This window comes from Pelodiscus sinensis, chromosome 23 (assembly GCF_049634645.1).
Source record: "Pelodiscus sinensis isolate JC-2024 chromosome 23, ASM4963464v1, whole genome shotgun sequence".
Classification (NCBI taxonomy): domain Eukaryota; kingdom Metazoa; phylum Chordata; order Testudines; family Trionychidae; genus Pelodiscus; species Pelodiscus sinensis.
Genome location: NC_134733.1, coordinates 10,030,137 through 10,046,823, shown reverse-complemented (window position 1 = coordinate 10,046,823; position 16,687 = coordinate 10,030,137). Strand labels below are relative to the sequence as shown.

At 48.1% G+C, this 16,687-nt stretch overlaps 1 protein-coding gene across 8 annotated transcripts in view; it reads right to left on the bottom strand.

Annotated features, from left to right (window-relative positions):
• KAZN (kazrin, periplakin interacting protein) overlaps window positions 1–16,687 on the bottom strand; it is an 846,942-nt gene that overhangs the window by 72,982 nt on the left and 757,273 nt on the right. For all 8 annotated transcript variants that reach the window (XM_075906495.1, XM_075906499.1, XM_075906496.1 and 5 more), the window contains one exon: window positions 9,252–9,388. In XM_075906495.1, coding sequence (XP_075762610.1) covers window positions 9,252–9,388 — 137 coding nt within the window. The remainder of the gene's footprint in view (window positions 1–9,251; window positions 9,389–16,687) is intronic.

Sequence of the window (16,687 nt, the reverse complement as noted above, 5' to 3'; positions counted from 1 at the left end):
CCCCGACCACGCCGGAGTCAATGGCAAAAGTTGGATTGACTTCAGCAGGGTCAAGTTTTCCCCATCACCACTAGCAGGATCCCTTCATTATTCCAGTTTTATCTCTTCTTTACCTTCTCCTACGCCAGCTTATAGCTGTGGTGAATCTGTAGGGCTGTGAAGAGGCCGTTGTCCAGCATCGGGGTAGCAAGTGGAGACTAGGGATGTAATAGTGTAGTCAATTAACTGATAAGCAAAAGCGTATAGGTTAATGCATAGACTACACTCATTCCCCCTGTCCCCCTTGCCAGTAAATTTTTTAGCAGGCTAGCCAGCAGCCCAGCTCAGTCCTGGTTTGCGCTGGGTCCTAGACCTACCCTCACCACAGCTCTGCATTTAAAGTGTATTAGGAGCCAGGTGGACAGGCAGCCCAGCTCCGTTCCAGCTCATGCTGGGTCTGGGAGCTCAGACCCCGCCCCTCCAGACAGGGGCTGCCCAGGGACTATAGAATAGTCGACTAACCGATAAGAATCCACGAGGTTAATCGACCGTTCAATTAACCGATACTTAACATCCCTAGTGGGGACAGAAAGCAACACTTTTGAAAAACTGAAGGGCAAACAAAGAAAAGTAAGAGGTGGTTTTCACCACTCGTGTCTCTTTACCACACCGTGTCCTAGATCATCTGAGCACATCAGTGCCACCTACCCTGCCTCAGTTACCGAGAGTGGCCATAATGAAGGGCCAATAGCACAGCAACAAACACTGGCTAGAAGCAAGGAGTTAGCTGCTTGAGACAGCAGGGGGATTCGAATCCTGCGTGCCAAGGAACCTAAAGCAGAGACAAGCATCTTTGCAAGCCCAGCTGTTCTGAAAACATGCCATTTTCTACTGTTTGGCACAAGCTAGTGGTGTCTCCTCCTGAATTGCTGATTTAAGCCACGTCTTCACTAAATGGAAGATCAGCGCTGCCACAATCGATCTTCCGGAGTTCGATTTAGTGGGTCTAGTTAAGACCTGTTAACTCAAAGTCAGAGGGTGCCCCTATCGGCAGCTGGTACTCCTGCTTCTGTGAGGAGTAAGGGAAAGCATTTGCTCCCATCTGTCTCCCGCTGGGGTGACAGCAGAGAAACTCAAAACAAAGTACACTGACTCCAGCTATACAATTAATGTAGCTGGAGTTGTGTATCTTGGTTCAACCTTCCCCTGTAGTATAGAGCTAGCCTTAGACTTTCCTCCATGGATACAGTGATATGAGAAATAACCCCATGAGAAACCCATTCTCCCCTTCCTTGCTCTCAGAGTTCAATAAAACAGAAACCTTCCTGGTTCTACAAGGAAACTCATCATAACAAAGTAATGGTGGCAGCTGCTGTGTGTGCAGCCTAGGTACAGATCTAAAAGCTTTCTGGGTTGTTAATCTCTTGGTCTTTTGGTTCTGCTTTGCTGCCTATTACTGTGATATCTGAGCGCTTGCCCTGTGATATTTGGTGGTAACAGTCGTGTTCTTAGTGAGCTTCAAAGGACCCTGGCTCTTCTCCTTTTCTAGGTTTGAGAGCTTTGGTGTGTGGAGATTCATCACACTTAGGCCTTCTCCAGCCCTTCTCATCCATAGCTCTCTGCACTTTACAATGGCAGCTAAAGCACCATCATCACTATTTAACCTGGAGGGTGAGAGGGGGAGGGGAGAACTGAGGCACAGAGGAGTAATGTGGTTCAGGAGAGCCAGTCGGTGGGAGAGACAGGAACTGTAGTCTCCTGACTTCTGCCCTGGTCCCTGCTCACTGGGCCAAGGTGCCTTCAGGTTCTGGCACCCATGAGGTGACATCCCGGAGTCACCTGGGAGGAGCTTCCTGGATGGGAAACTGCCTGCATACAAAAGCACACAGGCCAGCTGGCGTGTGCCGTCACAGCCCAGCAGACGCTCACTAAGCTCTTAATTTGACGGGGGCCATGGCACAGCGTGAACAATTTCCGGGAGAGCAGAGCAGGGCTGACGCAACAGTGCTGATGGCCCCATGCATCCTGCTGGCTGTATTTTTCACTTTTCAATCGATTCATTTGGGGTACACTACAACGCATGTGCATCTGGGTATTCCACGCATCCCGGGAGCCCTGCCCAGGATGCTGCTTTAGGGATCCAGTGACTGTTTTGAGAGGTTGCTCCTCCAAGCATGGTGGAGAGACTTGATGCTTGCGGCCACCTGTGCCCGTTTAGGGCAAGACATCACCCAGGGCTGGTTTGGCACCTGGCAGTCCAGGCCCCCTAGGGGGCAGTGCAGAGCACCTTTGTCCAGAGAACCAGGGAGGGTGGGGGAGGAGAGTGGAATCAAGGAAGGGATGAAGGATGCTGAAAGGCCCTTTTCCTGGTGTTGCCTGGGTGTCTTCCTTCTGCGTGGAAGCTCAGCCGGTGGTTGGGGGAGGGGGGTAGGGAGCCACGGTTGTATCTGCTCCCCGCCCCATGCCCACCCCCCTTATGGGAGGTAGGTGTAGCCGCTCAGTGCCAACTGTCGCTGCTTCCCCAGACGTCCTACAGGCTCCGTCTAGGGAAGAAGACAGACATCCCCTTATGTCACCATGCATGTGGGCGAGCCCAAAGGCTGAGACTTAAAACTGCCTATGGGAACTGGGCACCTACGTGCTCAGGGAAGCCCAGGCAGCCTCAGCATTAGAACGTGGGATGGGGGCTTGTCCCAGAGAGGAGCAGGCTGACACGTTTTTATAAATTCTAGCCCCTACTGAAAAGCCTCGGCACATCCCTGCTTTCACCCCGGATAGCGAAAGGGACAGTTCCTGTGGTCCTGGTCAAATGCTTGTTTCAGTTTAGCAAGCCCTCCCTCTTCCCTACCCCGCCCGGTGTTGCATGTGACAAAGGCAGTGGGGTTCTCGCCTCACCAATATCATTGCATATCTATATCGAATTCTAATGATCTCAGCCAAACGGGGCCAGTCTTTTGCATACAGCAGGGGACTAAAGGGCTGACTTGGCATGGGGGTGTTAGGAAAAGGCATCAGCAAAGGAGAGGCTGCACAGGTTGCGCATGCGCAAACTGGCCTGAGTGCGTACTTGGAAAAATTCTGGCCCCACTGATTTATAATGGGATGAGGAAAGCACAAGATTATGTTGGTCATGTGGCTGCTGCATTGCAGAGTCCCCAAGAAAAGGAGTGGGAGGATGGTCTAAGAAGATGGAAATAGAAGACCCTGGGGGTCAGAATGCAGGCTTGTTGGGAGGGTGTGATTTTAAGGGCATCCCAGTGCTAGAGGGCAGGGGACTCACTGGTATCAGGTAGGTAATTTCACCTGGCCTCCCCAATTCAGTGTACCCCAACTCACCACAGTTGTAATCTGGAGCTACAAGGTGTCATGTAAAAGGTCCTTGGAAAACTAACATATTCTTGCAGGAGGTGCATACGTGGTGTGTATTAAGAGTTATGGATATATGCTGGAATTAGGACTCAAATGTGTTTAAAATCAGGCATCTCAGGGAGAGCTGGTAAGTAGGTCTGCCCAGAAAAAAGAATATGTTTGCTTCTCTGATCCATCTACTCAGTGACAACTTCTGGAGAGGGACACAAGGGGCACTGGCCACGTGACGGCCCCACCCATCTGATTCCTCCCACCACCACCATTAACCTGGGGAAGGTCCCGCCTCTTCTCACCCCACCCTGCCCCTTTCCTCTCCACTCCCTGCCTGTTCCCAACCCACCCCCCACTCCATCCCTTTTCCCAAGACTGCCCCTGCTCTGCCCCTCAACACCTTTTCTCACCCTTGCTCTGCTCCCTCAGGTCCCCAAGCTCCCAACCTGCCGCTACTCCACCCCTTTCCCCAAGCTCCCCTCCCCTGAGTGACACAACCAAGGGGTGCCCCCCCACACTCACCGGCAGCAGCGGGGGAAGCGGAGTGACCTAGCTCCAGCTGCTCCGCTTCCTGCCACCGGTTCCACCCCTTCCCCCAATGCCATGGTTGGGAGTCGCGGGAATGGAGCGGGCTGGGGTCGAGTCATTCCACTTACCACCACTGGTGAGTGTAGGGGCAGGCTTAGCCCAGCCCCCCTGCTAACCCTGGACCGTGCCGCTGGAGAAGAGGCATTGTGGGAAGGGGTGGGACCACCCCCTCAGTCACCAGCAGCAGGAAGAGGAGCAACGCCACTGGGAGCCGGCGGAGTGGAGCGAGCGGAGGCCAGGTCGCTTTGCAACCTGCCACTGCAGCAGATGAGTGCGGGGGAGACTGACCTCTACTGCCAGCACCAAATCCCTCCCCCCTGCTAATCCCCTTGGGCCCCACAAAGAGCAGGGACCAGAGCAGTAGGATGAACCATCCATAGGATAGGATGGCTCTGCCTCCAGCTACTGGCCCCAGGCCGCACCCTCTCATGAGTCACCCCCGCATCTGCTGATGAGGCAGAGACAATGAAGGTCCATTTACATATTAGATAAACAAGGCTCTCAAGAGGGGGAGGAGACCGGTTGGCACCTCCACCCCAAATGATAAGTAACTGAATCAGTGGCTTGTATGCTATCTTTCCGTGCCACAGAAGTATATCAAGGAAGATCTTTTCTGAAAGCTAATGACACACTGGTGATTAGTCTCCTCATGCAAGGTCTTGATTAACACTGAACAAGGAATTATGGGGATATGCTGATCGTATCCTGTAAAGTCTATGACTAAGCTAAGGGGAAAAACAGATTTATCCAGGCAGGCAGCTCTCTGATTAAGAAAGATATTAGCAGAATCAACGGGACGCTCCATTTATACAGAAATCAGCAGCGGGATAGGAAATCCACAGGCAGGGAAGAACAGCTCAAGGTCATAATGCCCCTTGAAATGTGGCAACTGAAGTCTGGAAGATAGAAGCAAGGACAGAAGCCATCTTTGGCGTCCATCACCAGACCAACACGTGGGGCTAGAGCCCTTGCGAGCGGAGAAAGATGGGTCTTCCCACCAAGGAGGAAGGGAAGGGAAAGGCTGAAGTGCCTACACATAGACTTTCTGCCTACGAAGCCAAGAGAAGCCAGCATCTTGCACAGCTGTGGAAGGGCCTGGACTGAGGGAAAGTCAGCCCTAGCTGAGAAGAAGACTGACCGGAGAGATGCACCCTCTGGTACAAAGTCTAGAGTAAGTTTTAAACTTTTAGGTGCATTTTCACTATACACCCCCTGCAGGGAAGGGTTCATAGACCCCAATTAAGTTAACAAGCCAGGATGTGCTTTTGTCTCGTTAGAGGTGCAAACCACCCTTATTATGTCTTTGTGTGTGCCAGGAGAGGGCTGGACACTTCAAGGCTGATGGGATGGGGGATTTCAGGGTTGGGGGCACACTATGGTTCTCCTGCAAGTCGTAACCAAGGCTGACAAAGCCAGAGAGGGGAGACTGTGCTGTCAGCAGGGTGCTGGAGTCAGAATTGATGACCCAGGGGTGTACAACACACGGATGCTCAGGGGGTGAGAGGCATGCTGGGACCCAGGCTGTGAACTTAGGGTGAACTGCCACAGCAGAGCATCTGAGGCACCTCGGGTTACAGGGCAGGTGGTGATGACCCTACTCTGGATGCTCTTCCTCCAGCATGTTTCAAAGCAAGATGCCTCCTTTTAAATAACGCATGAAAGGGAAAGCAAATGGCAATGAAAGGCAGCGTGGGCGAGGAGACAGGGGCACCAGAGCAGGAGAACTGTGTTTTCATTCTGGTTCTGCTACTATACCTGCTGTGGGACTTCGGACAAGTCACTTCTCTCTGTGCCTCGCCTCCTTACCCTTTGTCCAACCTGGAAGCTCTCTGGGGCTCTCTCTCAGGAGGTGTATGTGCAGTGCCTAGCACAATGGGACCCCAGATCTCCTTGGTTCGCCTGGGTGCTGCCATCAAGCAAATAATTTCCAAACTGTCCTTATTACCCTAAGCAGATGGAACATTATTGGTTCTTCTCTCCTCTACAGATGAAACTGTGCTATCAACACCGGCCTTCAAACTCTGCTGCCAAGAGCATGGTTTCCATGTACAAGTGCTTTTCCTGGGCACCATGTCTGACAGCCATGCTGCTGCAAGAGTCAAAAGAGCAGCCTGACTAACCGAGCTTTTAGAATAAGATGACCTTCTATACGGCGTAGGGAAAATGGGATAAACTGGCTACTAGCCACAGCCCTGTTTCGACATCGGTGGGCCCTGTTTTTCAGTGACACTGAGTACCTGCAGCTTACACTAGCCCCCCTGCTGGAGTCTTGGATGCTCAACACTTCTAATAACCAAGCCCCAAGATTGCACAGTTACCAGTCCCACTGTGGACATGACCCCAGCCGTGTATGTCACTGCTCCCCCCTATGCAGAGGAGTCCTCAAGGCCAGGGGAATAACATTTCTCCACAAGGCTCAAAAGAAACGACATGTGATACCCTGGGAGAACAAGCACAAGGAAGAAGCAGGAGGCTTTTTCGCACACTCTTTGATCCTCTTCCATGACCACAGGAGACACCCTACGGGTCACCCAGATCCTAGTTCGCAGGTTATTACATACACCAAGTTTCTCTAGTGAAAACACGCAGGCTGCTTGCCGCAGAGTGGAAACGAGGACATGTCCCAAGTCTCTCTGCAAACACAGCCCCCAGGGAAGAACTTCCTCCAACACTCCCATAAAGATTCTACCAGCTGATCTGGATGAAGTGAATCGAGGGGCTACAGATAACACAAGACCTCCAGTATCCTCACAATCCAAATGAACAGTGCACAGAAATTCTCCCCCACCTCCATGCTTTCTTCCATGCATTCCTCCCCCACCTCTCTTTGTTTGGCTTTTTTTAATTGCATTGACTTTCTCACATGAGCAGGAAAGAAAAAGAAAAACTTTCCCCAAAAGCCCAGTGCTGAATTCGAGCGATCTTTGTTATGAAACATTAAAAATAGAAACTTTCTCTCTGCATGGAAAAAAAGCCCAGAATAATTACAGATGTTTGATTCCCATGGCTGCTTATCGGAATGGACGGCTTTATGCAGCCTAATCAAAAGCAAAACAGGAAACGGTCTAAAAATATACATATATCCTCTTGGAAACAGAGCAGAGAGGCTGGAACCATTTCAAAGAAATGCTATTTATTACTGAGCAACTTACTCTGGAGTCACTGCAGTTTATATGTTCTTTTAGCAAGCTTTTCACATTAAGGACAATTATAAAACCTCGTCCTTGAAATAACCCGTTGTAAAGGTTCATTCCCTTGGGCAAAGAAAGAGTGCGTGCACCATCTTGATTCAATGATTTCTTCCAGTCTGATCTGTTACATGACACAGATGGAGCAATACTCTTAAATCAAACCTTGCTAACTTTGCTCACTGACCTGACTTTTCCTGTTTTTGTTTACTTACTAGTGCTCTAGTTTCCACCGTTCTATTGCTAGCTGACTTGCAAAATTTTATTTGCTCACTCACCTGAAAAGTTTTCTTTTTCATCAAAGAATAAAATCTCTCCAGGTCTTTTCACTACCATCATAGATTTTGGACATGATCTTGCAGCAGTGAAGTGAATGGAACTTTTGCCCTTGAGTTCAATGGGGAGGATCAAACAGTTTCTGCTTGGGCGGGGAATGTTTTCAGGACAGTTTGGCCAGGCTGATGCACAGATTCAATAGAAGTAGTTGCAGGAGTGCAGCACAGAGAGAGCCAATAGGGCATCAGCCCCTTGCTTTGGATAGTACAGACTTTTAGAACTTCATCCAGAGCCCACTATTGCATCTGGAGTATTTTTTTTTACATCAGAGTTACATTAGCAATCTTCCCATTATCTGATCAAAAGACTGATTTAAGCAATAGGGAACATACCACCCTTTTTTACAATTTCATAGTGAGTTCCTTCAGAACCCATGGGTGATTGCCATCTGGTCTGGGTGACTTATTTACTGCTAAATTTGTCAATTTGAAAGGTGGCTTTAAAACATCGACACCTCAATCTGGGGCTGTGTCTAAACTACATGCCTCCGTCGACAGAGGCATGTAGATTAGACAGATCAGCAAATGGAAATGAAGCGGCGATTTAAATAATCGCGGCTTCATTTAAATTTACATGGCTGCCACGCTGAGCCGAAAAACAGCTGATCAGCTGTTTGTCAGCTCAGCGTGCTAGTCTGGACGCTCCCGCGCCGACCTGAAAGCCCTTTATCGACCTCCCCATTATGCCTCATAGGATGAGGTTTACTGGAGAGGTTGATAAAGGGCTCTCATGTTGGCAGGGGAGCGTCCAGACTAGCGCGCTGAGCCGACAAACAGCTGATCAGCTGAGCAGCCATGTAAATTTAAATGAAGCCGCGATTATTTAAATCGCGGCTTCATTTCCCTTTGTTGAACAAACAAATCTACATGGCTCCGTCAACAGAGCCATGTAGTTTAGACGTGCCCTGGGATTGCTCTTCAGATCTGTCACCTAATAACAATGGCTCAGGTGTGGGAATCTTCCTCACACTGCCTGCAATGAAGACAGGTGAGGCAAAGAATCCGTTTAGCTTCTCCACAACAGCCTTAGCTTCCCTGTGTGCTCCTTTAGCATCTTGAGAGTCTAGTGGCCTCCCTGATTGTTTGGCCGGCGTCCTGCTGCTGAGGTACTTCCTATTTTTTCACTATTGGTTTGTGTGACCTTTTCTGGTTGCTCTTCACATTGTTTTTTGACCTGTCTAATTACACTTTTACCAGTTAGTCAGCTTACAGCTGTGCCCTTGTAAGGTCTGTAGTGTAGAGACAGCCTAAGTAACATCATGGGCTAAATCCTGACCTCGACTAGGCAGGTGCAATTGCCTTAATGTCGCTGGACTTGTAAGCAGCTTGCGTTGGGCCCCGTATTCCTATAACCAAATGTGTGTCTCATTTCACTGCACTGCAGGAATACTGACTCTGTTTGTTTTCTTTTAACTCCTAGTACAATACAATCAGCGTCAAGGAAAGTCTCCAGGATCTGCTTCATTTTTTAACTTAGTGGTGCTATCATTTACGTTATGAACTCTGCCTCCCTCTGCTGCCAACAGATGGGGCTCTTTGCTCCAGGGGGGAGGGCAGGAAGGTACGTACACTCAGATTTAGCCCACACCGTGGTTATTCTTAGCTGGAGAGGTCGATAAAGAGCACAAGGTGCAGAATGAACCCGGCCACATTAACATCAGACGCGCACACAACCAGAGCCATGAGCTTGTCTTGGCTCTTCACGTTAGATCCTAAGGAACATGTGTAACATCATATGGAGTGTGAAGCAACAGCCTGTGGGTGAGAGACTGGGTTGGATACACAGTACACAGGCGCTTACTTTTCTGTGTTGCTCGTAGTTTCTGATGAAGTCACGTAGCTGTTCTTCCCGGCTCTCCAGCGTGGCATAGAGCTGTTGCATTTGGCTGACCAAGTCTGTCTTCTCTGCTTTCAAACGTTTTCGATCTGCCTTCATGGCTGCATGAAAGAACGCAATTACAGCTCAAGGTCAGAGACAGGAAATGGGACATGTCTCTACATTCCCAAAGTTACATCTCAGGCCCTCTGAAACACGCTGCTCTCAGAGTACACCCAGAGCCACTAGGAATCTGCAAAGGGCTCTGAACTCCTGACTTTCCTGGACTAATTAGTGTGGCTAGAAAGGGTCGCGGATGCTCTGCCATCATTAGCAGAATGATGCAAATGGAATTGGAGCCTAATCTAGGCAACATCCATTTCTTATGAATCTCTCTGTCCATATTTGGAAAGTAAGGCCCCGACGTAGCAGAGAACTGAAGCACATGGCTAGTCCAATGTACTTCAGTGGGACTATGCATGTGCTTTGGCTAATAACGGTGTGCTGAAGTGCTCTGCTGGATTGTGACCCAAGTTGGAGCTATAAAAGAAAAGCCCTATGCTATGTCTAATCTAAAATCTGCCATTTTGTTGCCCAGTCACCCAGTTTTGTGAGACCCCTTTCTAACTCTTTGCCATTAGCTTTGACTTAATTGTCTTGGGTAATTTTGTATCATCTGCCAATTTCATGACCACGCGTTTTATCTCCCTCCACTCCCCAGATCTGGTTCCAGTTCAGATCCTTAGAGGATTCCACCATCTACCTTTCTAAACTGGGAAAACTGACCATTTATTTCTACCCTTTGTTATCTAATCTCTTAACAATCTACTGATCCATGAGAGGCTCTTCTCTCTTATCCTATGACCACTTACTTTGTTTAAGAGCCTTTGGCATGGGATCTTGTCAAAGGGTTTCTGAAAGTTGAAGAATACAATGTCAACTGGATCATCCTTGTCCACATGCTTGTCGACAGGGGCAGCCCATAACTATAGGCCGACTCGGCCGTTGCCTAGGGCGCTGCCTTCAATGGGGTGCCCGATGATGTCATGGGGCGCCCGGGGCGCCCGATAATGACATCACTCCATTGACCGCCATGCAGGCGGGGGCGCCGATTGTGTGTTTTGCCTGGGGCACCAGCTGCCGCAGCCCGCCTCAGGCCGCTCCTGCTTGTGGACACCCTCAAAGAAGTCTAATAGATTGGTGAGGCATAATTTCCCTTTACAGGAGATCTACTACAACCAAAGCCAATGTAATTTTCAATGCCCTGTAAGTTAAAAAGGGAAGTGTGTGTGGATAGCGACTAACGCAACTGGATGTACAGCGCTGGTCTGATCATTTACAGTTCTGGAGCCTTTCAAATGCAACTGTTTGCCAGGAGAAAAGACCTTTATTTCTTTCAGCAAGAACTCAGTGTTATTCAGTGCAATTCATGCTGGACAGCAACAAATTACTGTACCGATGATGCTGAGTTTCCTTCTAGGTTGGAGATGAAACCAAGCCTAGTTCGTAGCTAACCCGAGAACCACAGGGTGGAATCTTGGTTTCACTCAACTCAGTGGCAAAATTCCAGGCCCAATGATGGGGGAGAGGAGGACACAAAGGGAGCAACTGCCCCATGGCCTGGTGATTCAAAGGGATCCAGGGCTCCTAGCTCCCACCGCTGCTACTGCAGCCAGAGCTCCCGGCCCTTTAAATAGCCACTAGAGCTAAAGAGCTGCTGGGGACTCTTGTACATTTCAAAGCTGGCACACCCCCATGCAGCCCGTAGTCAATGGGACTTCCCACTAGCCTCGGGCTGCATGCAGAGTTCCGTATTCCCCCTTTGAAATGTACAAGAGCCTCAGTGGGTCACTAAGAGTTAACTGTTAGTTAACATCCTTAATGCATTCAGTCTGAAGGGGGTTGGGTTTGGCATTCCATCTCCATACCAAATACAGTTATAGAAAACCATGAAGATCTGAGACCACATAGCCCAGGAGCTAGCTTCTGACATCCTTTACATTGGTGTAAGCCCAGAGCAGCTCCAATGAATCTAGTAGAGTTACTCTGGACTTGCATTTGTGTGATGCAGATCAGAATTTGGTCAGATCTTCCAGCTCAACCTGAGGAATCATGGCGGCATGACCTGTATTGAATGTATGGATGCAGAACAAAGCCAGAGGGAAAGGAAAAATCCAAAGAATTTGAGACATTTCATCTCCAACATTTCCAGTTAAAGGCATTTCAGAGCAAGTAGGTTTCTTTGAGGGACAAAGTGCTCCCTTCCTCTTGTTACTGAAAAAATAAATCACACATGATGTTACATCACATCAAGCAACTTTCAATGAAGTGGAACAGGAGACATTCGGGAGACCTAAGTGAAACAGAGTATGAATCAGAGAATACTCAAAAATAGGGCAAATAGAAAATAGACCCAAGGACAGGGAGGCTGACCCTAAACAGAGTATTTCCTCCTTAATACGAACTAAGGTAAATGACCAACACCATGACCCCTCCACAACACTTAGAGTATGTCTACACTACACAGCTTTTAGAGACGTGGCCGTGTCCACACAGCCAAGTCACTAAGAGTCAGGCAGTGTGAACGCTGTTTGCCGGAAACTTCCACTTCTTACCCGTTTACACAAGTACTTGCCACCGCAAAACTTTTGTTGTTGGAGAGCGAGGCATTAAAGCACCTGTGAACTACAAAAGCTTTTTGTCCTTCAATTGCTAGCATTGAGCAAGCTTTAAACCTCACGGTGTTAATTATGGCTCAATCTCCTCCTGCTAAGTGACAATGCAACACGGAGATGAGGAGTAGCAGAAAATGAGTGCTGATGTTTCATCAGTTCACTTCATTTCCCCAAGCTCTCTGGTACCTGCGCAGAGAAGAAGGGCTGTCCTAGCACCACTTGCTGGAGGGAGGAGAGAAGTCTATGTCTATAGTGGAGAAAGTACACTGCTTAGCTTGTCCATAGATTACAGGGTGGCACATAACCCATCGTCTCCTTGGGGAGTGAAGTCAGAGTGCCAACAGAAAGACTTTCGATGACAAAGGGTGTTCTTGTGATACTTTCAGAAACATGAAGCGCCTGGAATCTAACAAGCAAACTTGGGCCCGTGAATCTTCTAGCCTAATATTGCAGAGCAAAGAATTCTGATAGTCCATATAAACATTCTCATAGTACAATGCACATGAGTGGCTCAAAGCATCGTAGTAACAAAGGGCTAGAAGAGCCCTCAAGATTTTCCCCCATCCTCCTGAGCTGAAACAGAACCAAGGATACCGAGACATGTCCAGGGACTGAATCGGGGGCTTCCGGGTCTAAAAACATGAGCTTCTTCTGCTTAAGCCAATGAACCTGGTCTACGACAACTCGTTCTTCACTAGTTTCCAGACTCATCAGTCTGAGCCCTGAACCTTGCTGCAATTTGCCCATCACCCATTGGTACATTTTGAAACTTACAAAATAGTACATTTTCAAAAAGGCCAGATTCTGTCCCCTTTAGATAGGTTAAGTCACTTTTTTCCAGGGATGTAAAATCCCACTTAATTGGTTCTACGGGTAAATGCAGGGTAGACACCACATTGAACCATTTAAGTGATTAAAGGGATGTGTGGGCAGGGGACACTCCAGCCCAACTGCTCACAGGCCTTCTGCGGTGATGGTTGCCATAGCTGCGGCTTCCACCCTCTCTGCAGGGACTGCTGCCACAGGGGGCCAGGCCGGGTTGGAGCAGCCCTCCATTAAGAGTGATGCTTACCAGGTACCCATTTATCTGATTATCCATTAACATCCCTATTATATTCCATTGCTTGTAATGAGACTATTTGCAGCATAAAGCGCTAAGCTAAGCGTGAGCAAGAATAACAAAATGAGGCCCAATTGGTTTCAATTTTGAAGCCTTGGTGCTTTGAGTTCTCCCCACTGATTCGACCCTACCCAATTCTCATACTTTACGATGGAGAACATACCAGGTATCACAGGGCTCTAATGCAGCTGACAAAGGCAGAGCAAGAACCAATGGCTGGAAGTTAAAGCCAAGCAAATGCAAATTAGGAAGGAGGCAAACACTTGTAACAGCAACGGCAGTTAGTCGTGACAACAAAATTGCCAAGGGAAGTGGCGAATTCGCCATCTCTTGAGGGCTTCAAAGCAAGACTGGGTGCCTCTCTGGATGACCCTCTACCCCTGGGGCTCAACAGCAGGGCAACAGAGTTAAATGTAATGGTCTTTATTACAGAGGAGATGAGGTTAGGTGATCTCGTGCTCTCTCTGGCTATAAAAATCTGAAAGTTTACATTAAAAAGCTCTGTTGCCGTTTGAAGTCATGTTGGCTTGAGACTGCACGGGGAGGGAAAAGGACAAAGAGGAACAAATAAACAACACTTTTGCTTTCAATTACATTAAAATCCACTTACATTCTCTCTATTTGTTTTCCAGATGCTCATTTGCAGTGGAAGAATTTTTTCCTCTTATAAATACAGTACGGAGCGTAGGAATAAGAAAGCCAATGACATAATAATTCAGGGAATAGTAGGTAATGAGCCAAACTGCCTGTAGTTTCCCCTCATTCCTCTTCTGCACAACTGTCTCTAATTCAGTTCCTGGCCAGCCTTGGTGCTGAGGGCTGAAAGCAGCCATCAGTCCTCGCCTTTTTATTCGTCTAATAATTACAAACCTTGGTGGGCTCCTCCACCGCAGAATGGCTCCAGAGGAGGCCTGTGATGAGTCAGAGCTGGACTGTGAATCCAGCAATGCTTGGGAGCTGGGATGAGAGACCCATCCGTAGCTCACGCTGAACGTGAAGGAGCCAGCTGTCGGCCTCTTGCATGAATTTGCATACAATTGTCGGAAGTCTCCGCTCCCTACCCTCCTTTCAAGAGAGCAACTTTGGCAGAAGTAAAATCTCCACTGATAGGTTATATAAAGGACAAGGATCCACTATTCGTATTAGTATTGATTACATGGTATGACGCAGTAGGGGTGCTGTCTTGTCTTGTAACCCAGTGCTCTTTCCTGGCTGTGTTGTTTGATTCACTCCACATGTATATTGATCCAGGCACCTAGTACCAGCTTGAGCAGATAAGGTGGCAGAGAGACACAAAGGAAGAGAGGCAGGGACAGCCACTTGGCTGCGGGGTAAGGCCTAGGAGCTGAGTCAGTCTTGACTGGGCTAAGGGGAGGGAGGATGTTTTTAGACCAAGGAAGGGGGGTGAAGCCCCTTCCCCCCAAGAGGACTAAGGCTGTCTGCCCTGGTTCCTATGTCAACATCGAGCCTGTGCTGCACTGTATCTCTGAAAGCAATAAAACCTTCTACTCTACTGGCTGGTGGAAAGTCACATCTGGCTGCGGAATAGGGTGCAGGGTTGGGGGCTCCCCGACGCGCCGTCACACGTTCCACCTTCACAGGTTATTATTTGCATCATCGTTACACCCAGCAGTTCTAGTAAAGGACCAGGACACCAGGCTATTTGGTGCTGCACAATCACAGAACGTGAGGCCGGTGCCTGCCCCGATGGCTCACACTGCAGCATGGAAAATTAGGTAAAATATACAGAAAAATATGGAGAACTGCATTAGTTCAAGAGGTGGCATGAGATGCAAACAGGAGTTCAGAAGTCATGACAACATCTAAGGGTAAGCCCCGATACCATCAGCATTGAGTGACAAATAGCTGAGTCCAGTCTGGCATGACCCAGGATGAGGGTCCATACGTGGGATATGCCCTGGGAAGATATTTTCCCAAGCCTGATCACTCTAGGACTCTGATTTTGCACATAGGAGGCACTATAACAGAATGGTGCTAAACACCCCAACGTGTTAGAAGTCTTACGAATGAGAAAGCTGGCCGCCTCTCGCTGCAGAGGGGGATTGTGGAGACGGCTGGTGTACATAAACTCATCTATTGTGTTCCAGCGTCCCATCCCCGCACACAGAGCAGAATCTCCTCTTATCATTTAATAGATCTCACGACCGGTTGCACAAACGTATCTATCATGTTCTGTGCAGAGCTCACAGCAGAAGCTCTGCTAACCATTGGGCAAATAAACTTTTTTTCTTTCCAAGCAGTTCTGTGATACGATCAGCAAATTCCTGAAAAAAAGAAAAAAAGAGGGCCAAGGGTGTAGACCAGAGGACAAATATCTGCAGGGGGTGCCACTGAACAAGCTTGTATTTAATCACACAGACAAAGAGATGTTAGAAGAACATTATGAAGGTTGCCGAGTCAAGGATTCAAAAGTTAGGAAGTAAGGATGCACAGGGTAACTGTACTCACGGGCAGTATACCCCTCCTGCCCCCCCTCCCCCTACAGATACATGCACAAAGACAGAATAGGAGTGCTAAATTTGTTGCCAAAAAGAAGATTCCAATTTTACAGCTTGGTGTGCTGGAGAGATTGCAAATCTCCAGTCTGCTGGGACCAGAAACTCTCTCATCAGACCTACATCAACCATAGGTATTTTCTCTTAATGTTACTTCTGTACGATAAGGTCCGATGCCGGAGTAAACAAGGGGGATCAATTTACAAGGCTTCCCAAGGCTGTTATGCTCAAATTGGCTAGAGAATGTAATGGGAAAGCAGAGAGGTTTCCCATGCATGGGTAACCCAGGCAGGGTCAACTTCATTCTACAAAACACACTGTTGCTGTATTGCTGTTTTTTTCAGGTGAATAGCTTCACCTGTCAGACACTACCTAGAGGTTCCAGTGGAGAAAAGACAAGCTTCTCTATGGAATGCATTTTGGTTGCAACAACTATGGTCATGTGTAAGCTAAGTGAAACAGTATCATTTTATCAAACATTATGTTGAGTCTAGGCTGTGATTAGAATAATAGAAAACTGGAAGGAACTTTGAAAGGTCATCTAGTCTCCTGCACTCATGACAGGATCAAAAACCATCTAGATCACCCCTGACAGATGTTAGTCTAACCAGCTCTTAAATATCTCCTGTTATGGCGAGCACACATTTTCCCTGAGCAATTTATTCCAGGGCCTAATCACTCTTTTAGGAAATTTTTCCTAATGTCCAATCTAAACCTCCCTTGATGCAATTTAAGCCCATTGCTTCTTGTCCTATCCTCAGAGGTTTCTGCTCTCCCCCACCATCCTCCTCGTAACAACCTTTTATGTACTTAAAATCTACTATCATGTCCCCTCTCAGTCTTCTCTTCTCCAGATTAAACAAACCCAATTCTTTCAATCTTCCCTCACAGGACATGTTTTCTAGACCTTTAATCATTTTTGTTGCTTCTACCTGAATCTTCACCTGAAATGGGGTGCCCAGAAGTGGACAATACTTCAGCTGAGGCCTAATCAGCACTGAGTAGAGCGGAAGGATTTCTTCTTACAACACTCCTGAATTGTGTGGTAATACTTCAGTAATATTCACTAAGTGTGGGTTTTTTTAAATAATTTTTTTTAGGACCACGATC